Source organism: Pygocentrus nattereri, chromosome 11, assembly GCF_015220715.1.
Source record: "Pygocentrus nattereri isolate fPygNat1 chromosome 11, fPygNat1.pri, whole genome shotgun sequence".
Lineage (NCBI taxonomy): Eukaryota > Metazoa > Chordata > Actinopteri > Characiformes > Serrasalmidae > Pygocentrus > Pygocentrus nattereri.
Window position 1 is genome coordinate 18,920,317 of NC_051221.1, and position 26,958 is coordinate 18,947,274.

Genomic DNA, 26,958 nt, shown 5'->3' on the forward strand with positions numbered 1-26,958 from the left:
GAGTCTAAACGAACACCCAACTGCCACTCTAACGCTGAAAATCCCGCCCCTAGACTCCGATTGGTCTGATCACAGCGCTCGTAGACTTCAGCTATATGCCTATTGGACCACTTCGTTGTCCTTCTCCTGACGACCGCGCCCACTAAAAAAGTTGCTTGACATCCGCGAGTGTTAAGCAAGCTAACGTTAACTAGGCAGCTCACAATTTGCCTTTTGTTTGTTGTACATAAACAATTTCGTGGATTCTTCAGGGTTAACATGGTAAGAAGTCAGAGTTAACGAACTCTGTGACGGGTCGTTACTGAAAAATACAGGTTAAAATAAGAAGTTGCAGACAGCTGACCGGTGTTATTGTTAGCTAGTTAGCCAGCCGTGAAGCTAACGTTGTATTGTTATGGTAACCACCACCGTCAGTTGTGCTCTTTCGCTAGCGGGCTAAACCTAGAGGGTGACAGTAAGCTAAGCTAGTTAGGTTAGGTATTTCTCCATCGCCGGTGGGGTGTCGCTAGCCGACAGGGTCTCTCTGAACGTGTGGAGTTGTATGTAAAGTTAGCTTTGTTTTCTTTGTGGTCTTGTAACTATGGCTCATTTGTGCACACATATAGTGAGCTAGCTAACTAGCTAGGTTAACGTTCTTACTGCTAGCCATGCTTTTATTGCCTTGCCTGCAATGAAGACTAGGCGCAACGAAAAGCTAGTTTAACAGCCAGCCAAGTGACTTTTAAAATGATCTAACATTATATTAAAGGTGAATTCCACCGATTTTTTTCTATTTTCTGTATAGTTAAATCGTTGAGATGTAAACAAATTCATTCAGAGTGATTCGATGAGAAGTGGTTGATTGTAGAGTAAATTGCAGACTCAGGTTTCTGTACAGTAGTGATAATGGGAGCCAGGGGTCGCAACACAAACATAGCCGTTTATTTACTATCCAAAACGACCAGTGAACCTACACGTGTCTTTTTTATATGTAAGTTTGATCGTAAAATAGTGGTAAATCTGGACTGTTTTGCCTCACAAAGCACTGTATGTACCACACAACCATCAATGGCTTTTAAAAATATTACCTAATTTAGCCCAAATCTCAGCCTCAGAATGTTAGTTAAACACTTCCTCAGATATCAGACAGCGTATTTGTAACCATATAATGTAGAAACTTTCTGTGAGGGAACTTTTAGAGGTCAGCACCACTCTGAACAATTCCAACTCAGAAAATGGAGCAAAATCAAATCACTCTAAATTTCATTATTTACATCTTTTAATTATTTAACAAAAAAAAAATCAGTGGAATTTCCCTTTAGCTGTCTAACATTGGCTTGATACTCATTTTTAAGTTACTCACAAATCCTTTCACTTTTACAGCCCCTGTATTTTGCTTAAAGAGGAATTCCACTGAATTTTAATAATTGCTGCTTAATTCAGTTTACAATTGAGATGTAAACAGTCATTCAGAGTGATTTTACCAGTCTTTTGTTGCCCCTGTCCCAACTAGCTGCTAGCATCAGATTAGAAAATAGGCATATATTTTTCAGAAAACAATACATTTTCCTGGTATGTTTTTACTATTTTCAATTAAATATAGGGTTTAAATGATTTGCATGTCATTGCAACATATTTGTATCCATGGTTCACATCACCACTTCTTTGAGCAATTCTGACTGGGTAAATTTCTCTAGATTAGAGAATTTCACTCAGAATGACTGTTTACATATGCAGAAATAAAATAATAATAATCTGTGTAATTCCCCCTTTAAGACATGAAAAATAGAGTGTCTGAGGTTTAGCTTCCAACATGCATAAATAACCTTACCAAGTGTAAGAATTAAATCATAGGTACAGTCATTTTATTGTTTTTGGTTAAAAGCAGCAATGAATTCATTGCTGTTACATCCTTGTAATTCAACCCATATATGTAATCATAGCTCTCTAGAATTTGTTAAACTTTGTATCTCTTAACATTTTAGTATAATAATAGTTTACAATCCTGGCATCTGTAAGAGAAATTACAGACAGTCTCGACTCACTCATCTTGTGTTTCATACAGGCATCTAGCTTTAGAAAGCCCAGTGCAACAGCAAACCAGCGGAAGAAAGCTGGCCCCAAACCAGACCTTACCGAAGAACAGAAGCAGGAGATCCGAGAGGCATTCGATCTGTTTGACACCGATGGTACAGGCACTATTGACGTTAAGGAGCTTAAGGTAAGAGAATGCACTGGAGATGTCAAATTTATTTTGTAACTTATCTGGAGAACCCCACTAAGGTAGTGTTTTATATGTGCATTTTCCTTGAAATTTGAAGAAAATCACAGGCAACCTAGTGTATACCACATTTGTATATATTTTCTAGATAATAATAATGGTGATTGGTTCTAAACACATGCTCTGATCCTTTAAGGGGAAAAAAACTTGTCTTCTTTCTCTCATTCAGGTCGCTATGCGAGCTCTTGGTTTTGAGCCAAAGAAGGAGGAGATAAAGAAGATGATTGCTGACATTGATAAAGAAGGCTCAGGCACCATTGACTTCAATGACTTTCTCTCCATGATGACACAGAAAATGGTGAATTGTCTAAATAAGCAAAACAGTAAAATGTATGAGAAGACATAAATACACTTCTAATAGATATAGTAATAAAACACCATTTTAATATAAAAAGATGAATTACGCAGTATATTCATGCAGTATACTTATCAGAATGATACTTTGTGAAGTACATCAGTGCACTGCATACATTTCTCTGCATATATTTGCATGTAGAGCTTGCTGCAAAATGTGACTTTAGTCTTTTTCCAATGCAGAGTGAAAAAGACTCAAAAGAAGAAATCCTAAAAGCATTCAGATTGTTTGATGATGATGGAACAGGGAAAATTTCGTTCAAAAATCTCAAGCGAGTCGCCAAAGAGCTTGGAGAGAACCTCACAGATGAGGAATTACAGGTGAGTCAGGTTATATGAAATAACCTTTCACATTTTCTGCAGAAATGCAGTAAGTACAGGAGGTGTGCAAAGCACACCTCACTGACCATTCAGAAACACCAACCATATACAGTGGGGTCTAAAAGTCTGAAATCTTTGCTTCTATTTTGCATACCTTTATAAACCAGTAGAAAAAAAAACATTTATTAGTATAACGATCTGAGTGTCTTTGAAATCTGAGAATCTTTGTACATTTTAACATGAGTTTCAGAATTTTTTAGTATTTGATATGTTCCTCTTTAATGACTTTAAAAAACTGGCATGAACTCCACAAGTTTGTGCCGAAGCCTGTGATGAGTGGTTCAAATCCACCTGAGAGTCACCTGAAAGAATACGTTTTTTAAATAAAACTGAACTTTTTGTACAAAGGTCTTAACATGGTTGGGCCTTCGTACCAAATCTGCTTAAATTTGAGTCGTGAATAATAAATTAATGAAATATATGAATATTTGTTTTTCACTTCATTTGTCATAACTGCTCTTTTCAGAAATCTAAGATTTTCTGTTGTGTATTTCAAGCTTTAAATGGAACCTGGAAATAAACAACAAATCAGTGTGGTCTCAGACTTTTGGACCCCCTGTATGTTCACTGTTGGGCCACCTCTGATATTAGTTGAGTGGTGGATTAATCGTTTTATATACAGTCAGTTGTTTTAAATCACAAAGTGCACCACTATAGTCTACGTGCTAAAATTGTCAGTTAGTTTGCATATTTCATGTGTTGTTTGTCATTTTGTACACCCTCTGTGTATGAACAAAGATTTCCTCAGTTTAGTGTAAAAACAGCTCCTTACGTCAAGATGTTCCGCTAGACATGATGAACTGAGGCTATGTGCCTACAGTGTGCTGACCCAGTACAGGCTAGATTCTATGTGATTCATTCGTTTTGATCAGAGACTCACGTTGAAGAACAAACAGCCGATGGCATCAGGGAAATGTTTTTGTCTGACGGTTTATCATTTTGTTCCATATCATTTTAACACCCATTTCCTCTCTGTCAGGAAATGATAGATGAGGCAGACAGAGATGGAGATGGAGAAATCAATGAACAGGAGTTCTTGCGGATAATGAAGAAGACCAACCTGTACTAAATTCTTTCTTTTCTTCTCGTCTCACTTTTGTCTTCACCATCACTCTCACACAAACCAATTGGTCAATATGGCAGCAGTCTGAAACTTAGAACTCGCAAATTTTGGTACACTTTATTTCTTTTATAAGATTTGTAAAAATTATTTAATCTTTACCCGTTTTTGTACACTGTTGAAAAACAGAAATAAACGTGTATTTGCCTAATTTCTTGGGGTTCGTATATTAATTAAAGGCAAATTCAACTGATTTAATGTAAAATGCTTTGTTTTAGAGAAACTTCATCCAAAATTGTTCACAGTGGTGGTGAAGGGAACTAGATTGCCACAGTATTTGTCTTTAAAAACTACCTCACAGAAAGTTCTTGCATGAAATGGTTATGAATATGCTGCCCCTTGTTCGAATGACATGGTTTGTTTGTTTTCCAAGTGAAAGTCATTGTCCTCTACAGAGAACACATTTTAGTGTACAATTACTTTTTATTTGCTGAATTTAACATACTTGGAAAAAATACATAAAATATTGTGAGATATTTTGTTTTATTTAAAACTTGGCAAATAGAAATTTTGTGTGTGTTTTAAATTAACGCAATGTCTTTTGACCAGGGGTCTTCAGACTGTATTTATTTATTTTTTTTGGTCATTATCAACATTACATATAAAAATATAGACGTGTAGATTTACAGGTCATTTTTGATAGTTGATTAAATAGGTGTATTTGTGTTGTAGACATTGTGACTCCTGGTTCCTGTCACCACAACTGTAAAGAAATCTGAGTCAGTAAGTTTCTCTGCAATGAATCATTTCGCACCAAACATCAAGCATTCTTTAAATCTCAATGTTTGAATTATGTAGACATTTTGAAAAATTTGTGGAATTCCCCTTCAAGTAATATAGCTTTTGACTTTCAAGTGGCTTAATATGAGCTATTTACATTTTCAGCAGACAAAAGTCGTTCTCTGTTTTGTTTCTCTGTAGGGGGCAACCTTGTATTTGTTTGGCCTTACTAGTGCTCAATAATGTTTTGAATCATTATCAAGTTCTTCTGAACCCACAGACAAAGATGAAAGGATATGGTTACAAGCAAGAGAAAAGCCAGAAACATTCAAGTCTGATATGTAACCCTGTTATTTAACATGGGATGAATATCAAGTAATGCTCTTTTGATCTCTGAACACATGTATTCAGCATTCTAAAATGCAAGATAACAATTAGCAATTCATCAAGAACATAATGCCTCATACGTCTCCTTAAGGAAGCTCAGTATTGACAGAGACCATTCACTACATTGTTCTGTCAGTCAGTCCTTCATTAAGTTAAATCAGGTGCGCTGCTGATGCAGTTTAACAAATCCATGCAAAGACTAGAGTGCAGCTAAAAGACAGGAACCAAACCTGTATTCTTCTAGCAAAGAAAAAGAAAAGAGATTAAGTCGTACAATCCTGTTTCCAAAAAATGGTAGGACATTGTAAATGAAAACAGAATGCAATGATGTACAAATCATTTAAACACTATATTTAATTGAAAATAGTACAACAATATATCAAATGTTGAAACTAAGAAGATGTATCTTTTTTTGAAAAATATAAGCCCATTTTTTTATTTGTTGGCAGAGGACAACAAAAGGCTGGTAAAGTTGTGTAATGCTAAAAAAGACCTGGTGGTTGTTTGACAACAGGTCAGTTAGATGATTAGGTATAAAAAGAGATGCTGAGACTTTCAGAAGATGGGGATGGGTTCACCAGACTGTGTGGGCAAATAGTGCAACAATTTAAGAGTAACGTGTCTCAACGTAAAATAATATATGCAGGTTTTGGGAAGGTTCAGGGAAGGCCTTGCTTATTTCAACAAGACAATGGCAAATCACATTCTGCACACATTGCAGGCTGGCTGCAGTCCAGAACCGTCACACACTGAAAACATTTGGTGCATTATAAAACAAAAAATACATCAAAAGTCCCTGAAATATTGAGCACCTGAAATCCTGTATCAAACAAGAATGGGGAAACTTTTCACTTTCAAAACTACAGCAGTGTCTCCTCAGTTCCCAAGTGCTTACAGAGTGTTGTTAAAAGAAAAGATGATGCAGCAGAGAGGTAAACATGCCCCCGTCTTAACTTTTTTGAAACGTGTTGCTGGCATTCATTTAAAATGGGCATATGTTTAAAAAAATTATATGTTGTCTTTTTACTATTTACAATTAAATAAAGGGTTTAAATAGTTGGGCATCATTGCATTTTGTTTTTCTTTATATTTCGCACAGCGTACCAATTTTTTTGGAAACAAGGTTGTACTGCGTTTATGGTTGGTTGTATTTATTTTGATGTTACATTCTCTAAATTCGGGCATTAATTCCAATTAGAAGCCAAAATTACAAAGTATAAAAGTATAATTTGTCCACAGTATAAACACTAACAGTGGCATCTGGGCCAGAGGCCCTGAAAGCATACACAACTACATTGTTGGATGTCATTTTTAAGAAATGTAGCACTGTGAAATGGACTCAGACTTGCTTTAACTCCTCAAACCTTAAAGGCCTGCATGTACTGTAGCTCCCAATTTCCATTATTCACTCTTCTGACCATATAAGATCAAAATATGCATATAGGTTTTGTAGTAGAGTAACTGAATAATGCATTTTAAGACATATTACCATGTTTCAAAAGATTAACATGTTTTGCAGGAAAACAATGTGGCTGTACAAATTGTTAGACCTTTACTTAGAACAAAGGACAGAAATGAGTTTATAGGCTTGCAGATGTGACATTAAAGTGTTCTGCAGTAGTCAGAGTCTACAGGAGGCATGTGCAGCATCATGTGGCAGACCATCAGCAATGAAAAGTGCACCAACAAAATGACTCAGCCGTACTAAGTGAAATGAACTGTATATTACTGAAATGACTGAGACCAAATACAGATGAGTAATATGTCAGTAAAAGTGATTTTGAACTTCATGTTTAAAGTTGACGCCACAGAGATGCTCAACATGAGTCTACTAAATGTAGAATATGCCCATAAGATAAAAGGACACATTTCTCTGCCAGCGTTAGACGAAGAAAAAAAAAAATCAGTTTCAAGCCTGCATATAGATAGCATAAGCTGCCCATACCTGTGTTATAAACAGGAATTTTGTCATGGCGTTTATTTTCCGAACACTTTGCAAAATGGTAGCGCGTTGGAGTGCAGGCTGAGCGTGGGGTGAAAGTGCTGTTTACAAGTTTCAGACACTAAAAAAACTCAAAATGGAAAGTAGGAAACAGTAAAATCAAGTGCGTCAAGATGTTTATAATATTGCCATGTCTGTGTCTTAAATAGCTCACTGGTCACCTTTTCATCGGCCATGTATAACGTCATGGTGCTTTTAAAAAAACATCACACACTTAAACTTTATATCTTATGTCTTGGTATATCGCAGACAGGCTCATCAGGTTGAAGTAAAATACAACCTTATGATCTTAATGCATGTTTTTTATATGGGTGAGGCCTGCTGTATAATACAATAATAGGATTTGTGTTTTAAACAAGATACAGTTGTGATCTTCTGATTGAAAGAATTCCAGTGTATTCTGTAACTGACAGAAAAGATTTTCTACATTTGGACCTAAAGGAATGGCTGGGCTAAAAATCTAATTTACACAATTTTAGTTTAGCATTGGAGCCACTAGGCTAACAAACACTAGAAGTCAATAGTCACCCAAAATGGTTTTCTGTAAATACATCCATTAAACCTCTCAACCTCCTCAAACCACATTCAGATCTTCATTAAGGCCATGCAGACATGTTGTTATGGTTTCAGACACAACGTAACATACTGTGAACTATAAAGATGAACAAAACTACACCATGTGCATCGAGAGTGTCCAGCCTTATCTGGAAAGAGTTGGTGTGGCTCATTCCAACAAAGCAGTAGCACATATGAAGATTGAGAGCAACTGTTTTAACAAGTAGAATCAGTTGTACTCCTACTCATTTGTAATGTAAACTTGCAGATAAGACTGGACACCTGTGTGACCAGTTCCACCAGCTGTGCGTAAGTTCAGACATAGACTGATTATAACATTGAGCTTAGTAGTTTCTAAATATTTACATCTCCCTCTAAGCAGGTGTAAGCTTTGTGGAAGCCACCAGAAATCACATAGAAAGCACAAAGAAGACCAAAAACACAAAATTCTAAATAATATACGCTGTGATTTTACTTACAGCTCTAATCTGGTTTAACTCCCAGCATGAAACATTCACAGCTCCAGCTCAGTGAAACTCCAGTGCTACTCAAACGTCTAAACTGAGGCCGCTGTTGTGTCGGTTAGCCAGAAACTGTTGTTTACAATGCTGCATATTTGGTTGTCTCAGGGAAATATCACAGACTGAACAGATAATGGCTCCAGATAATTCATTTTATTCAGTTGAACTAGGACATATTGTCATATCGTTCCCTTCTATGTTGAATATATTTACCATGAAAAAGTCAGGACAGTGTTAACTAAGGACTTAATAAAGACTTTACACCCAGTGTATAATGTATGCAAAGCCTGTCCAACTCAGCCCTGGTGTACATGAATGCGGTGGGCAGCTGTACTGGACAAGACCTGTACACGACAAAGTTCTATTCATTTATATTGTTCAAGTCCTGAACCACATTGACAAGTTTGTGTGACCTTAATGAATGTGGTTTAAGTGGGTTAAGAGAAGTTCCATGTATATATTCATGGAAAAGATGTGGTTGACTATTGACGTCTAGTGTTTATTAGCAACGTTAGCCCTGCGGCTCAAGCGCTAAATTAACGAAGACAAATTTGGACACCAAATGTCAACACTGATTGACCACATCTCGTCTCAGCAATCTGTCATTCACTGATCATTTGTTCAGTCAGATAAACTAAACATATCTGAATCCTGTCCTATAGCTTGTTGTCTCCGTGTCCGTTAACAATGTCTAAGCGCTAGTAAACAGCTCTTCCCAGAAACCTTTTGAAGAAGCTTCGCTGCTCTGAAAGCGTGCCCCACTTAGTGCCGTACCCCCAGCTCTTAATGGAAAATTAGCTTTGACGTTGCAAATAAGGCTCCCACATAAAACGTCCTGGACAAGAACTGGCCTCTGCTTTCCTTTAAATCTCAAAATTTCCAAAATAACATTAAGATGAGTTTTTTTTTCTTTTACAAAAGCCTGTCTGATAACCCTTAAAGGTCAGAAATGTGTCACTGCTTCAGATATGATGTACAGTAAAGTCATTAATAGCCCTGATAAAGACAAAATGTCTCAGTCTGAACCATCCAGCATGTATTTAGAATCACTGCTGATCACAGCAAATGGTATGTACTCCACTTTTTATTTCAGTGTATTTAACACATATTGAGAAATCACTGTAAGTGTATTTTATATGTATGAAATGCTGTATGACTTGCCAAGATGCATCAAAATGGACAAATAGTACATTTTATGATCATTAAATGATGACATCTCAGTGCTATGCATAATAACATGTTTAATGCTGAATTAGTGAAAATCTTGTCAGAAGACCAATCATTTTTTTGTCATAGAGCGGTCATCCCAGAGAACCCTTGTCTTATAAGCTTCACTGTTTTTAGCGTAAATATATGCCTCTATCCAAATTGAATGCCTACAACGTGTCTCAAAGAAGTTGAGAAAAGAGCATATTTACCAATGTGTTACATAATCTTACATTTTAACATTCAATAATCCTTTTGAAACTGACAACACCAACTGACGTACGTTTAAAAGCAGAATTTTCTTACATTCTTTTATTACACAAGTTATCAGCTGCACGACTGTAAAGGGCCTTTGTAATCAGTTTTTGTGCTACAAAATGTGCCACAAGTTTTCAGTGGGAGACAGTAATGAACTGGAGGAAGGCCAATCTGCACTCTATGATTACACATCCATGTGGCTGTAGCATGCAGAATGTAGCTTGGAGTTGTTGAAATAAGCCTGAAAAATGTCACCTGTAAGTGTAAAAATGTGTATATACAGTTCCTTTCTGCATTAGTGGTGCCGTCTAGATGTGCAAGTTACCCACTGTCATTGGCCGTAATACACCACTGTACCATTAGAGACACTGGCTTTTAAACTTTACGTTGGTGACAATCTGGATGGTTCTTTTTTCTTTGGTCCAGAGAAGACGACGTCCCTTATTTCCATAAACAATCTGAAAGTATGACTCTTCAGACCACAGTATATATTCCCCCTGTGCATCAGTCTATTTTCACATGAGCTTTAGCCCAGAGAAGCCAGAGGCGTTATTTATCTATGGCTGAGTACAGTACAGTATAGTACTACAGTACACTGGTTTTTGGCTTTGGCCTTCATGTCGATTTCTCTGGGATCCCTTAATTTTTTGATGATTTTTGATGATATTATGCGCTATAGAGGGTTAAATCCTTGCTATTGCTAGCTGAGGAATGTGATGTTGATTTATTCATGATATCATTTTCGGAAAAACTGCAAGCCTCAGTATAACCTTTCTAATAGAGGATAAGGCCTTTCCTAGATACTCCATTTATAATCAAGCATACTTGTATATGCTGTTTGACATGTTTTTGGATTTGAGTTTGTAATAATAATAATAATAATAATAATAATAAACAGACTGGCCTTAGAGAAGTGTTGAGCACTGTTGGTTGCAGTAGTTTTATTGATAAAACATGACATTTTAAAACCTTTCAGCACACTTTTACGGTACATCTATCTTCTTCTGATTTAGCCTCTCTCACTTACCTTTTGGTGTGTCATAGTTTTGGTAATCACAAGTTCTAAAACCTGAACATTCTGCTGGTTAGTGACTAAACTTAGATAAAAGATCTATGTTTAAATGAATAAAACTTTATGGAAAACACATATAAGATCAGAAACCTTATGATCTTCTGTATGTTAATTCAGGAAAACATCAAACATCTTCCACAGCCATTTTACTATTTTTCAGAAGAAAAAAGATTTGACCTTTTTTTTATATCTACCAAGCAGATATATAAATAAAGCAACAAGCTAGACTCAGACTGACTGATTACTATTCTGGAATTAGAAACAGGACGATCACACAGACACAGTGTGTCAGTACAGTACACGCAAGCATTTAAAGCAATTATACCTAGTGTACAGAGACACCTATGGAGGCCATCCCCCACCTACACCCTGCCGTCTTCCTGTACACTTACCGTAATATCCGCAAAATCATTTTCTCAGTCTGAATAACCGTGAAAACATGTGCATTTACATAACACAAATATCATATTCAAGTTCAGACTTTAGGATTTGCACATATGATTTGGTTTCTTATTTTCATTTTATGACCTCCTTGGTAAAAGTAGAACAGTCTTTAATGTTCTTGTTAATCTTTTCACATAACACAGTTTATTCCTTAAGCATTTTAAGGCAAGCAGAAGTTTATATCTCAGAGGAAAATATTCTTATTAAAAATAAGTTTTAAAAATGATTTGCTGAGATCCTGAGACACTTGAGACACTGAGAAGATAAACATAAAATGTTTCTTGGTTCTCCATTTCCATTACAGACCTCAGACGTTGTGCGTCAATTTGTAGGTGGTGTCAGGCTGAAGTAAGGTGATATTGTCTATGGGAAAAATGAATGTTTTTTTTATTATTATTATTTTTAATCACCCCAATGCACCCTGTCATAATCAACAGTGTTATGCAGCTAAGACATTTTGCCCTATGTATATTTTCCTCCCAAATATCAGCAGGTCGTCTCAATTACAAGGTCATTAAGTAGTCAAAATACACTTGCTACATACACTCCTACACATTGATTTGATGTTGTTTAAAAAGCAAGTCTATTATTCAACGCTGTCTATTATATAACCACACCAGCTGCTTAAGCCAAAGCCACTTAACTACCACACTTGACAAAGCATGCTGGGTTGCAGGGGGTATTTTTGCCATGACAGTTAGAAAAATAAACATAAGACAAATATATTGGCTTTGGACCTTTTTTGTTTACCGCATGATGCGATGGCAGTGATTTCCAACATAGAAATAATTTTGAACCTGAATACATTCTTTACACATCTTCAGAGGTCTGTAGCTTATGTTTACGTTAGCTTATTGTGTTTTGACACGATTCAAGAAGTATCGAGGTAAACTGTAAATACACTGCTCAAAAAAATAAAGGGAACACTCAAATAACACATCCTAGATCTGAATGAAATATTCTCATTGAATACTTTGTTCTGTACAAAGTTGAATGTGATGACAACAAAATCACAAAAATCATTAATGTAAATCAAATTTATTAACCAGTGAAGGCCTGGATTTGGAGTCTCACACACAAAATTGGAAGTGGAAAAACACACGACAGGCTGATCCAACTTTGATGTAATGTCCTTAAAGCAAGTCAAAATGAGGCTCAGTATTGTGTGTGGCCTCCAAGTGCCTGTATGACCTCCCTACAACGCCTGGGCATGCTCCTGATGAGGTGGCGGATGGTCTCCTGAGGGATCTCCTCCCAGACCTGAACTAAAGCATCCACCAACTCCTGGACAGTCTGTAGTGTGACATGGCGTTGGTGGATGGAGTGAGACATGATGTCCCAGATTGATTCAGGTCTGGGGAACGGGCCTGCCTTCTACCCGGTACATCCTGGTCTTGTTACTTCATTCTGCTTTTCCTCTTATTATAGTCTCTTTATTGTACTTGCTGTAATACCTAGCCTATCATGCGTTTCCTGTTAAAAACCCCATTGGTTTGTTGTACATTGTTGTTTGTCATTTGGTTACATTCTCAGTCTCATGCTCCCAAGCCTCTCAGTAGGCATTTATTTGGAGATGTGGTTGTATCTCATGGCAGCAATACACTGGATTTCAGTTTACTCCCCAGAGATGTCTCATCCTACTGGATCACCAAAATTGTATGACCTCCTTTCATTCAGGTTTCTCATCTTACTCAACTCTACTCACTTATGTTACTGGAGCAGCTGTTTGGTTCTCACTGTTTACATGTGGACACACTTTCTGTGAAAGATAATCATCCGGATTATTTTGATACTGCTCTCAAGCATATATTAATTATACTTATGTTACTTATCTCTGGTAATGTCCATCCAAATCCTGGACCTGCTTCAGTTGACCTCACTTCATCTCAATTGCTATTTAGTGATTTCTGTGATCGTAAATCATTGGGTTTTCTACATTTGAACATCTGTAGTCTGTTAAATCCAAGGCACTTTGATCATTTAAAAACGTTGGTACCTTACTTCTAACCCCGATGTTTTAGCTATCTCTGAATCATGGCTCAAGAAAAGTAATACTGATCTTGATATCTCGATGACAGGCTTTAATGTTTTCCGTCAGGATAGAGCCACCAGGGGTGGTGGTGTAGCTATGTATGTTAAAGACCATCTGCATTGCACTGTTGCTCTTTCTAAGTCAGTCCCCAAGCAATTTGAGTTGCTGGTGATAAAGATCAAACTCTCAACATGTTTCTTTCTTACTGTCGCTGTCTGCTACAGAACACCCTCTGCTCCAGCCTCTTCACTAACAGCCCTTAGTGAACTCCTAGCACCCTTTATCACCTCTGAATTTGTTCTTCTGGGTGATTTAAATTGGGATATGATCAATCCCCCTGAAATAGTTCAGCAGCAATTTGATGCTTTAAATCTCTCCCAAATTATATCTGAGCCTACCAGACCAAACCTTAAATCTCATTCTTCCTCTACACTTATAGATCTCATTCTCACTAATACTCCTTCTAACTATCAAGCTGGAGTTTTCGGCCAAATAAGTGATCATTGTGCTATTGCTTGTATACGATCGGGCTGTTCTGTCAAACGTTCACCGGTGATTGTGACATAGCGCTCATTGAGGAAACTGGATATGCATTCCTTTCTTCTAGATGTTGCGGCAGTGCCTTGGGAAACAATCAATTCTATGCATTCCTTAGATGATGCCTGGTCTTTTTTTAAGAGTACATTTAGTCTGCTCATAGATAAACACGCTCCTATGAAAAGATTTAGGACTAAAAATCGTTATAGTCCCTGGTTTTCCAATGACCTGGCAAAGTTAATCCATAAAAAGAACATGCTTTGGCAAAAAGCCCGTTCCTCTCAATCTCCTGCTGATTGGCTTGCCTTCAGGCAATGTAATAAATAAAGCAACTGGAATAAAGCAACACAAGCAATCAGGAATGCAAAAATTTCCCATTTTAAGGAGAAATTTTCTACTTGTGGCTCTGACGCAAGGAAGTTCTGGAAAACAGTAAAGTCTATGGAAAACAAACTTGTTTCCCCCCACTTGCCAATGTCCATGGTATTCAATAATGTTGTTGTTAGTGATAAGCCTCGTATGGCTTCACTTCTTAACCATTATTTTATTAATTCAACCAAACCTTTTACTCTCCCTGACCCAGTCGCTGCTTTGTCAGTTGCTCAGCCTTCCTGCTCCAGCAATGCCGGTTTCTCTTTCAAACCCATTTCTATATTAGAGGTGCGGGATGAACTCACTAAATTAAATCCAAATAAATCGGCTGGCTTTGACGGACTCGATCCCATGTTCTTAAAAGCATCTGCTCACATCATTGCTGCTCCCATTACACAAATATTTAACTTGTCTCTACAGCTCTCTGTTTTTCCCTCTGACTGGAAATCAGCCATGATTTCTCCCCCTTTTAAAGGTGGCTCTGTTTCAGACCCCGACTGTTATCGACCTATTTCTATTTTACCATGCTTAGCGAAAATCTTGGAGAGGTTGGTTTATAAACAGCTAACCCATTTTCTTGATTCAAATGATATCCTATCTGATGTTCAATCTGGTTTTCGTGCTGGTCATGGATGCTTGACTGCCATTACAAAGGTCCTTGATGACATTATTACAGCATTGGACAGCAAAAAGGCCTGTATAGCTGCTTTTATTGACCTGGCCAAAGCCTTTGATTCAGTTGATCATAGGATCCTTCTACGTCGACTTTCCAGCATTGGTCTGTCTACTACTTGCTGTGATTGGTTTGCCAGCTATTTATCTGAACGTGTCCAGCAGCTGAAAACAGAAAACATAGTGTCAGAACCATTAACCATCTCCAAAGGTGTGCCTCAGGGCTCCATCTTGGGACCAACTTTGTTTTCCATCTACATTAATGATGTAGTCAAAGTTGCTGGTAACTCTAAAATCCACCTATACACTGATGACACCATACTTTATTCAGTTGGCCCATCACTTCATTCTGCAGCATCTACACTTCAATTGAGTCTCACCTCAGTAGAGCAGTCCTTTCACAACCTTCATCTCCGCCTTAATACTAATAAGACCAAATGCATTATCTTTAGTCGAAAAAAAGATGCTGCTAACCCCCCAAGATCAGCTGTGCTAATGGCATGACTTTGGAATTTGTTCAATCTTACAAATATTTAGGCATCTGGTTGGACTCGTCTCTGTCTTTCTCCACACATATCAATAACCTTCAGAAGAAAGTCAAAGCTAGATTAGCTTTTCTTTTTTGTAATAAAGCCTCTTTTACTTATGCAGTCAAGCTTACTCTTGTTAAAATGACAATACTTCCAATTTTGGACTATGGTGACATCATCTATAAAATGGCATCATGCACTGTTCTTCGAAAAACTAGACACACTTTATCATTCTGCCATCCGCTTTACCACTAATGCACCTTTCAATACTCATCACTGTGATCTCTATAAACTGGTGGGCTTGCCCTCACTTCATACTCGGCGGCTCCATCATTGGTTTTACTTCATCTACAAGACGATCTTGGCCATAACACCACCATATCTGTCGTCTCTTCTTCACGTAGCCAATAATAAATATCGCACAAGGTCAAGTGAATACATCAAGCTCACCATTCCCAAAACATGCAGTACCTTTGGCTGCAATTCCTTTCGTTTTTCAGCAGCAAATGATTGGAATACTTTACAAACCACCCTTAGACTTGCAATTTTAACACCTCTTACCACTTTCAAGTATACAATTAAACATACAATAGTAGACTGTTGCTCTTGTTAATAATCATGGATAAAAATAATGCACATACTCATACATACTCATTTTTCTCTAGCCTTACTCCTGCTTTTTTCATATTTTTTGGTTTGTTTTATGTAAATCTGTATTTTTTTGTTTGTCTTGTTATGTTTTACTTTTGGTATGTATACTTGCTTTTGTATGTATCTGTTTTTATGTGTCGTGGACCTATTTTTATTGGGGCCTTTTGGCCAGGTCATGTTTGTAAATGAGAACTGGTTCTCAAACATTTTACCTGGTAAAATAAAGGTTAAAAAAAAAAAAAAAAGTCAGGCTACCTCTGGCGAGCACATGGAGGGCTATGCAGCCCTCCAAAGAAATGCCACGCCACACCATTACTGACCCACTGCCAAACCGGTCATGCTGAAGGATGTTGCAGGCAGCAGATCGCTCTCCACGGCGTCTCCAGACTCTGTCACAAGTGCTCAGTGTGAACCTGCTTTCATCTGTGAAGAGCACAGGGACCAGTGGCGAATTTGCCAATCCTGGTGTTCTCTGGCAAATGCCAAGCATCCTGCACGGTGTTGGGCTGTGAGCACAACCCCCATCTGTGGATGTCGGGCCCTCATACCATCCTCATGGAGTCGGTTTCTAACCGTTTGTGCAGACACATGCACATTTGTGGCCTGCTGGAGGTCATTTTGCAGGGCTCTGGCAGTGCTCCTCCTGTTCCTCCTTGCACAAAGGCAGAGATAGCGGTCCTGCTGCTGGGTTGTTGCCGTCCTACAGCCTCCTCCACGTCTCCTGGTGTACTGGCCTGTCTCCTGGTAGCGCCTCCAGCCTCTGGACACTACGCTGACAGACACAGCAAACCTTCTTGCCACAGCTCACATTGATGTGCCATCCTGGATGAGCTGCACTACCTGAGCCACTTGTGTGGGTTGTAGAGTCCGTCTCATGCTACCACGAGTGTGAAAGCACCACCAACATTCAAAAGTGACCAAAACATCAGCCAGAAAGCAGAAAGGTACTGAGAAGTGGTTTGTGGTCCTCACCTGCAGAACCACTCCTTCATTGAGTGTCTTGCTAATTGCCAATAATTTCCACCTGTTGTCTGTTCCATTTGCACAACAGCTGTGAAATTGATTGTTACTCAGTGTTGCTTCCTAAGTGGACAGTTTGATTTCACAGAAGTTTGATTTACTTGGAGTTATATTGTGTTGTTTAAGTGTTCCCTTTATTTTTTTGAGCAGTGTATTTTCTCAACATCGTTACATTCAAGTGTGTATTAGACAATTACAACCCCAATTCCAATGAAGTTGGGACCTTGTGTAAAACATAAATAAAAACAGAATATGATGATTTGCCAATCCTTTTCAACCTATATTTAATTGAATACACTACAAAGACAAGATATTTAATGTTCAAACGGATAAACTTTATAGTTTTTTGCAAATATTCGCTCATTTTGAATTTGATGCCTGCAACACATTCCAAAGAAGTTGGGACAGGGGCATGTTTACCACTGTGTTACATCACCTTTACTTTTAACAACACTCAATAAGCGTTTGGGAACTGAGGACACTAATTGTTGAAGCTTTGTAGGTGGAATTCTTTCCCATTCTTGCTTGATGTACAACTTCAGTTGCTCAACAGTCCGGGGTCTCCGTTGTCGTATTTTGCGCTTCATAATACGCCACACATTTTTGGAATAGGAAACAGATCTGGACTGCAGGCAGGCCAGTCTAGTACCCGCACTCTTTTACTGCGAAGCCACGGTGTTGTAACATGTGCAGAATGTGGCTTGACATTGTCTTGCTGAAATAAGCAGGGATGTCCCTGAAAAAGACGTTGCTTGGATGGCAGCATATGTTGCTCCAAAACCTGTATGTACCTTTCAGCATTAATGGTGCCTTCACAGATGTACAAGATGTGCCATGGGCACTAACACACCCCCACACCATCAGAGATGCTGGCTTTTGAACTTTGCGCTGATAACAATCCGGACAGTCCTTTTCCTTTTGGCCCAGAGGACACGATGTCCATGATTTCCAAAAACAATTAGAAATGTGGACTTGTCAGACCACAGGACACTTTTCCACTTTGCGTTTGTCCATCTCAGATGAGCTCGGGCCCAGAGAAGCCGGCGGTGTTTCTGGGTGTTGTTGATATATGGCTTTCGCTTTGCATGGCAGAGTTTTAACTTGCACTTGTAGATGGAGCGACGAACTGTGTTCACTGACAGTGGTTTTCTGAAGTGTTCCTGAGCCCATGTGGTAATATCCCTTACAGAATGATGTCGGTTTTTAATGCAGTGCCAATGAAATCCCTAAATTCCTTTCAATTGCATATTGAGAAACGTTGTTCTTAACAATGTTGCTCACAAAGTGGTGAACCTCGCCCCATCCTTGCTTGTGAACGACTGAGCCTTTCAGGGATGCTCCCTTTATACCCAATCATGACACTCACCTGTTTCCAATTAACCTGTTCACCTGGGCTGTTCCAAACAGGTGGTTTTTGAGCATCCCTCAACTTTCCCAGTCTTTTGTTGCCCCTGTCCCAACTTCCTTGGAACGTGTTGCAGGCATCAAATTCAAAATGAGTGAATATTTGCAAAAACCTATAAAGTTTATCCGTTTGAACATTAATATCTTGTCTTTGTAGTGTATTCAGTTGAATATAGGTTGAAAAGGATTTGCAAATCATCGTATTCTGTTTTTATTTATGTTTTACAGAACATCCCAACTTCATTGGAATTGGGGTTGTAAATAAGCCTGTTTGCTGTGCTACATCAACCAAGAAAAACAGCTTAGTCAGCTAACCCAGGCATTCTGAATATCGAGTTCATTTTGTATTTGAGTACTTAAACATAAAAAATCACTAATCTGTTACTTGATATTTAAAATAAACAGTCAGACACGTATACAACTGCTTTGCACCCCCAATTCAAGAAAAAGGCATTGAATGGTTTGAAATCATATTTAATGAATAGGCAGTTTGTGGTTTCATTGAGAAATCACTCATCAAAAATGTTAACCACTATGAGTCCCACAGGGTTTAATGTTAGGGCTTTTGCTTTTTCATTGTACATGTTGCCTCTAGGTAATGGCATGAAAGTGGAAACATTCTTAACCAATGTCAAAGTTTTCTACATCAAGAAAAAACTGAAACACTGATCCTTTAGGGAAACTGCTTTGAGCCCCCTTACACTCTTTTTATTTAAATGCTAATTTGCATTTTATTATGTTTATTTCTTTTTATTACTTTTTGTTTATCACTTGTTTGTAAAGCACTCTGCTCTGCTACTTGTATGAAAAATATTAGAAATATACTTTACTATACTATAGTAGAGTAGACTTTATGGAAGCATATCAGTATCAGAATAACTGTAACGTGGAGCGTGGTAGCGGACGCATGTGCGGAGGTAAGCGACTTTTATTGAGGGCAAATCCAAAGTCAGGGTCAAGACAGTCCAGGTTCCAATAATCTACACAGAGTCGAGGGTGGACAGACATGACAGATACCAGAATCAAACCAACAACACGGAGAAACAAAGTAAACATCAGACACAGACCAATACATCCAACAAAGACCGATACATCCAACAAAGACCAATACAATCAAACAAGGCAAGGACAAAGTCCAGCAAAGACAAAGTGCAAACACAGGGCTTAAGTAACAAAGGGAAAACGAGGGACAGGTGAAAACAATCAGGGGCGGAGTCACGAAACGCAGGGGCAGGACTAGAAAAACCAAAACAAATACACATGGGCTAAACCAAAACACGAACACATGGACAGGACTGGGAGGGGCCAATCGTGACAATAACAATGTAATATGTAAAATAGTAATGTATTTGTATGCTTGTATTTTAATTTCCTACTCATACATGCAATGTTGAGCTCAGAATGAAAATTCAAGACACCTAACCCCCAACTGCTCCCCGGGCGCCGTGGATTGGGCTGCCCACCGCTCCGGGCAAGTGTGTGCTCACTGCCCCCTAGTGTGTGTATTCACTAGTGTGTATGCGGTGTTTCACTTCACGGATGGGTTAAATGCGGAGGTGAAATTTCCCCATTGTGGTACTAATAAGGGTCACTTAATCTTAATTTTCATTTTTAATTTTGATACTAATATGCTTCCATTGGGCTAGATTATACTTTAAAATATTGGTTCTGCTTAGAGAAAACAATGTTTTTTTTTGTTTGTTTTGTTTTTTAAGATTCTGGGTCCTGACCCCTGAGGGGTTAGTCATCCCCAGCATTCCCACAGTCCTGTTGCATGCAGCACTAGGGGTGGGAGAGACCATCCACAATGCTGCTGGCCTTGTGGGTGCAGCACTTGTGGTAGGAGCTACTTTAAAGCACTTCATGATGATTGAAGTGTGTGCTACAGATCAGTAGTCATTGAGGCAAGATAGTTGACATCTTTAGCACAAGGATGATGGTAGTCACCTTGCATTCTGAGACTGCTTGGCTTTCCTTGCCTTCAGAAAAATCTTGGAGATGTCTGTTAGGAAATCTGACGCTGGTCAGCACCTCCTCTGAGCACCTGGCCAGGTGTGTTTGTAGGGCCAGCAGCCTTCAGTAGGCCAGCCCTGGAAAGGCCCAACGTCTGCTGTGGCCACTGTGGTCAGTGAGAGAAGTGGTGGTCTTCCTCACCAGCTGGTTATGCGCTTCAAACTGTGTGTAGAAATCATTTAGTGCATGTGGGAGCAAGGCATCGCCATCACAGATATTGGATTTCACATTGTAGTCAGTGATGGCCTGAATTCCCTGTAACAGGTTTCTCTGTGTGTATTTGCCTCTGACAGCCTGAGATGGGCTGGCACTTGCTGTGCTGATGGCAGTCTGGTCATCTGACCTAAAGGCAGCCTTCCAGGTTTTCAAGAGCATGCCCACCTCCACAATCATTCATTGCTTCTGGTTAGCACGTGTGAAGGTCTTGAAGAAAGTCACCTTCAAGTATAGTCAACATCCATACACTTGCTAATGCAGCCAGTCATGTATGCTGTATATTCCTACAAATCAGTCATTATACAATGAAAGGGTTGCTGCTTTCCAGCCTCAAGGTACTTTTTCACCACAGTCAGCATGGCAGTGCTGTCGATCAGCAATGCTCTCAATCACAAGCTGCATGTGATGATTAGTCAGAACAAGCAGCCTCTTGTCTATCAGGCTGATTTTCTTCTGTGCTCTGCCTGTAATGGCAGCATTCTCTGATGTTGCTCAGGGCTTTATTTTGCTGGCTGTGTCAGACATGATAGGGCTGGAACTCTGCACTGGCGCTGAGCATGTCACACACTCTTCTTGCTACCAACACTCCAATCAGCACATCCCCCAGTCCTGAGGTGAATTGTAGCCCAAGCCCTTGTGAGGTTCTTAATACTGGCCTGCTAGAATTCTTGAGTAGCTTTCTTGCCCTGATTCTCTACACAGAGATGCTTTCTCCCTTTTGTCTCTACTCTCTAGCTGGGTTGCTATCTAGATCTACTCCCCAGGGGGCGCTCAGCAAGTAGAACACAAGCCAATACTGTCACATGCCCCAGCCTTCTACAGCAGTAGCAACTGTTTACTTATTTTTGACAGTTCCTAAAAAGCCTAAAAAACACACTGCTGGGCAGTTATCTCTTTCAACACATGTTTTAACACAGCTTCTGGACATGAATGCCAAGAAACTTTAACCCATGAAACTTTGCTTGCACATATAGTTTGTTTTTGTTTTGTTTTTTTTTTTGCTTAAAAAACTTTCCTTTTATTTTTCCAGTAATTTGTACTAGAATGATATAAAGTCTTATTAATTATTTCATTTGGATTCAGACTTGACTCAGGGTCAAGTCAAACAGAGTCTAAAGAGGCCTAAAATCTGAAGTCAGACTTTGCCTTGGCTCGCATTAGATTCTGTCTTGACTTGATCTTGACTAATCATGGTCATGGAATTGTCTTGGGCTCAACAAATGTTTATTATTATTATTATTATTATTATTATTAATTTTATACCAAATAAAGAGAATGTAAATGCAATCAAATTTCTACACAATATAATGTAAACAGTCATCAGGATACACTTGTGACCTAAGTGTGACTCATGATTTTTGCTGGCCAAATGCCGTATTTATACCGCACTTATCGACCACTACAAAACCAATCATGAAAAAACAACCCACACAATATTCATAAGTAAAACAAATAACCAATGCACCACAGAGAGAGCAGCTAATGGAGAAGCACAGTTGTTTGGGTGATGCATTTTAAAAAAAAGGCACTACATCCATGTTTTATGTAAGTATGCATTTTCATCTATATGTAAATGTGAGAAAAAAGCATTAAAGCAAACAAAGCGGAAACTCTGTTAAACTGTGCTTTGGCAAGATGGTTTCATTCAGCCCACAACTTAGGCTTTTACACTCCAAGTTCTAACTTTGATATTCAAATCATGTGGTTCATGTTGTGCAGACAATCCACACATAGACGGTTCTTTAGCCGCATCCGTTTTTTTACAGAACTGAGTTTTCTTGCTATTTGCTCAGAGACTTTATGTAATAGTTATTTTCTTCCTTTAAAAAAATCACTGACATATTTTCGAAGACTGATTAACGAATACCTACAAAAGTCAGTATGTTAAACAGAAATTCAGTTTTCCTAGGGTTGATTTATAATGTATCAAACCAGAGTCAGTGTTCTTCTTTCTCTAGTCTCTCACCAGGCTTTATTATTCATCTGAATCTAGTAACTGGGTGAACTCATCTGTTACATGCTCATGTAAATCACTTCAGTAATAAATAAATAAATAAATAATATTATTAATATTTTTGGTAACTACAATACGTCTGTTGGTATTACACTGAAATTTGTGGCAAAAATACACAAACTGTCTTGGCAGTTATAGCTGTACTTTATTCTGAGACCTGCTCTGCCACTGGTCAAATCACTGGAACTACGTTAAGCTTTTTTATTTATTGTTGTTTATTATATACAGTATGTCCATCTTGTATATCAACCTCCAGACTCCATTTCCATTTCTGTTATAGCTGAGAGGGTCAATTAAAGAAAAAGTGCTCGGACTTATTGTAGTTCTCAGTGAGGTCTGATGGAAATATGCTGACGTCCAGTCACAATTTGAAAAATGGAGGTCTTTAATCATCATTTAGCAAATAGTGTAACAACACACTCAGTCCACAATTGAATTAAATTAGATTCTCAATATTTGGCTCATAATTTGCCATTCTTATGATATTGATGAACGCAATTTAAATGAAGACAAAATGATGATTATAATCACGTTGCTGTACAACCTACAACACTTGAGCTGGGAGACAGAAGGAACGCTGGAGCGAGCCGTTGATTGGTGCTGATTGTTTAACATTCAAACTATGCAAGTGCATTACATGGCATAATTACTAGAATATCCATTATCTACAATGACGTATCACAGTTTTGCAAGGCAGTGTTATAACTATGGTTTAAAGATTAAAGATTAAGATTCTCTGTTGTTTTTCTCACAGTATTATTCATTTTTTCAGAGCAAATGGCATGAGATTTTTTGTAGTCTTATATTTCCACAGTTTCTCGTGTTCATGTATTTTTTTATTTCTTTTTTTTAACTTCCATGAGCTGAGAGGAATCCCCAGTGCAGTTGCACACTTACTGTCCCTCTCCACCAGCCTGGGGGTCACCTGGGCTTTTCCCTACAATGATGACACACTAAGGCATGCAGTAACTAACCGTCCCCCACCCACCCATTTCCAGCTCCATCAGGACCCTGTCCTCTCATTGGTGCATGAAAGGGTTCTTTCTCAGGCTCTAATGTGTGACCTCATTTCCTTCACCGTGATGCGTGCCACAGATAGCTTTCATCAGCTTTGTCACGAAACCTAGAAACAGGCCCACCAATGCTGGGACTGGTGAGGCACATAGATGTAGAAATTAGTGTCAAACAAATATTTTACAAACTATTAAAAGTATTACAAGTAAAGGATGTTGCAGTGATAGTCATTACAATGCCTGAAACTAAAAATTTCACTTAAAAAAGTAGTGTTAGCACTGATGTGAGAGGTTTTTGAGCATAACAGCTCATGATATTGTGTCAAATGCTAATAAAAACAGAAAGTAGTAATTAGCAAATTGTGTTTGACCTGTATTAAATTGAAAATAGTACTAAACAAGACATTTAACGTTTTACCCTATGAACTTTGGTTTTAATAAATATATGCTCATTTTAATGGGCTACAGGTCTGGACCACAGACAGTGTCTGATTACACAGCAATGCTGTTCTATTGTGTTCAGAAAGTGGCTTGGCGTTGTCAAGTTAAAATAAGATGTCGCTGTCTAAAAAAAACACTGTCTGGTAGGCACATGTTGCTCCAAAATATTTACATATATTTCAGAGTTAATTGAGCCTTCACAGATTGATGAAGAGGAGATTTTTTAACTGTTGGTGTATAGGCAGTTTTATTTTATTCATACTAATGCATTTTGTGGCAAGGCGGACTAGGATTTTACTGGATGCACCTTTCATGCCCAAGCATGATTGCATCAAGATTTTTATTTACATTTCACAATGGGTCTTAAAATACCCCGTACCAACTTTTGGGAATGTGTTGCAGGCATTACTTTCGCAAGAAGCATATATTTACAAAGACGACAAAGCTAACAAAGTACAATATTACATTTACAGAGTTGGAGTCAGAGTCAGAGTCGCTCCATTTTTTTTTTTCATTTTTATTTCCTACATCATTCGAGCATGGTAGCTGCGCTTTACATTGTCCTTTATATCATGATGAATGCTCTAACACTCAAAACATCCTTGGAATCTCTTCTTTACATTAACCTATATTGAAAGTAAAGAACGTTTCACCCTCTCCTGTGAAGTTACTATTTTAGAAACACTTGTTTGCCTTTGCACAGTGACGATATCTTGTCTTTGTGCTGTTGTCATTTGAATATAGGTCACAGTGGATTTACAAATAACTGCTTTCTGTTTTTTATCTGTATTTCACATTTTGTTCCAGCTTTTTCAGAACTGAGGTTAGCCTTTTCTTAGCGTAGTCCCCCTTTAGATGAGGTTTACGAATATGCTATTTTTATCTCACACGCAAAAGAACAACAAAAACAACAACAACAACAAAACTTCCTGTTGTTATCTTGAATCAAAACAGTTTGTGGGGGAAGACACACTCAGCTGTAATTATGTCCCATCTACACATACAGAGACCTGCTGCTGATTCAGAATGAGAAGAGGAACTGAGAGTGCTTTGTAGTTTCCTTCCAGGAGCACAGCAAGTCAGATTCACGTACAGATACGGCTGCACACACACATACTCTCACATCTGTACACCCCTCACACGCACGCCTTTCGATGCTCTCTCGACTGAAGAGATTTGATGGAAAAGATAAGGTCATTGGTCATTGTCTGTCCCTGACAAACAAACAAGTGTTTTCCATGCGTTCAAAAGGATCTCATATAAAGGTAAGTGCACAGTGCAAACAACACCAAATCACAGAATCAATAGTCCATTACAGCTCCTATCAGCGGGAGTGAATAGCATAGCTGAAGAGGCTAATTAAGCAACATTCTGTACAAAACATGTCTTAGAATTGACTTTATTTTGTTCTCATTTGTTGAATTTTTGCAGCATACCCTTCTCTACTTACCAGTCAATGACACGGAGGTAAGGGATCGTTTTATTAAGTTCTTTTGTGTTTATTAGCTGAAATATCTTGATATTTTAAATAAGCTTGAATGCAACATACTATCATCATCTGTTTAAAATTGTACTTTTAATGCTGCCTAAAACTACAAATGACTGAATGCACTTTTGAAAAGTAGTTATTGACTCATTCTTTTAATGTAGTCCTAACAGGATTCTGTGCTTTACAGTTTATGGCTTGTGTCTGCTGTTATGTCTCCTTTAATGTTTCAAGTTTCTCTCCATTTGCTTTCTCTCTCACTTGTGAGAGTCAAACTGAGAGAGTAAGTCATGCGAGAGTTTGGAGAAAGTGTGCTTAGTTTAGGAGAAATTTGATGAGTAATCAAACAGCAGCATATCTGTGGGCTGCTAGAACGGTCAAGTTGCTTCAGTCTTTTCTGCATTCAGCCTCGTCTGAGCTCTCATGAAAACAGCTAAGGCGGAGTTTGTTTTTTACAGATCAGAGCGGAACAGTTATGACTGACATCTCCTCCTGTCTTTGATGATGATGAAGGCTGTTTTTGTGAATGCATCTGAACAGTCGCATCAGAAGTACTGAAAATACACACAGCTTTACTTGGTAATTACAGTGTTTCACTAAAAGGCTAAAAATGTTTATGTTTGCTTGTTTGGAAGGTTAAATTTGTACCACAATGAATCGAGACACTTAAAGAAAGATTAGATTGGATGCTTACACATGGAGTCAAATTCAATTATTTTGTGTATTCAACAGGTGGCCAGAAGCTGTTGAATAATTCCTACAAAACATTCAACTTTAAGAACTGAAGTGGTTATTGGTTAAATATTATTATATATTATGTATGTCTCATTTACTGTCAAGGGTGAGGAGTGGCATTGGGTAAATTTGGGTAGCACTATGTTGTAAAACTGCTATGTATGTTTGCAATGTCAAACAGGTAAATCTAATGTCATGTGCTGATGTAGACAAAAGTTGTATCTGCTGCTGTACATTATTTATTTTTGAATAAAGTTTTCTATTATCACTGTGCCTGGATTTTTTGTACTATGCTCTTCAAAGAAGTAGTTTTGAGAATTTTTTTGTAATAAGATTAAAAAGCATGAAGTATTTCAGTCTGGCTTTCAGAAAAGGTGGTCAAAGAGAGGCTGTGGAAACATCTGTTTTCTAGTACTGCTGTACTTGAGTGCAGCTGTTGATACTTTACCTTTCTTGAAAGATGTCTATCAATTTGTCAGTAGAAATGGGGAATTTTCCAAACACAGAAAGTGCAATATGGTGTCCCACAAGGCTGTTTATAT

General features: G+C 38.2%; 1 protein-coding gene and 1 long non-coding RNA gene across 3 annotated transcripts; both read left to right on the top strand.

Annotated features, from left to right (window-relative positions):
* The first annotated feature begins 136 nt into the window (after positions 1 to 136).
* cetn4 (centrin 4) lies at positions 137 to 4,266 on the top strand. Its single transcript, XM_017716915.2, has 5 exons — positions 137 to 261; positions 2,045 to 2,200; positions 2,430 to 2,558; positions 2,798 to 2,935; positions 3,975 to 4,266. The coding sequence occupies exons 1-5, from the start codon at positions 259 to 261 to the stop codon at positions 4,062 to 4,064; spliced, it is 516 nt and encodes a 171-aa protein (XP_017572404.1). The 5' UTR covers positions 137 to 258; the 3' UTR covers positions 4,065 to 4,266.
* A 20,971-nt stretch (positions 4,267 to 25,237) lies between these two features.
* LOC108438841 lies at positions 25,238 to 26,684 on the top strand. 2 transcript variants are annotated; one of them, XR_001858722.1, is made up of 4 exons: positions 25,238 to 25,460; positions 25,627 to 25,662; positions 26,140 to 26,260; positions 26,414 to 26,684. It is a non-coding gene; the product is annotated as an uncharacterized LOC108438841 (long non-coding RNA). The 2 variants fall into 2 exon arrangements; XR_001858721.1 differs by having other exon boundaries at positions 26,140 to 26,684.
* Positions 26,685 to 26,958: the final 274 nt, after the last annotated feature.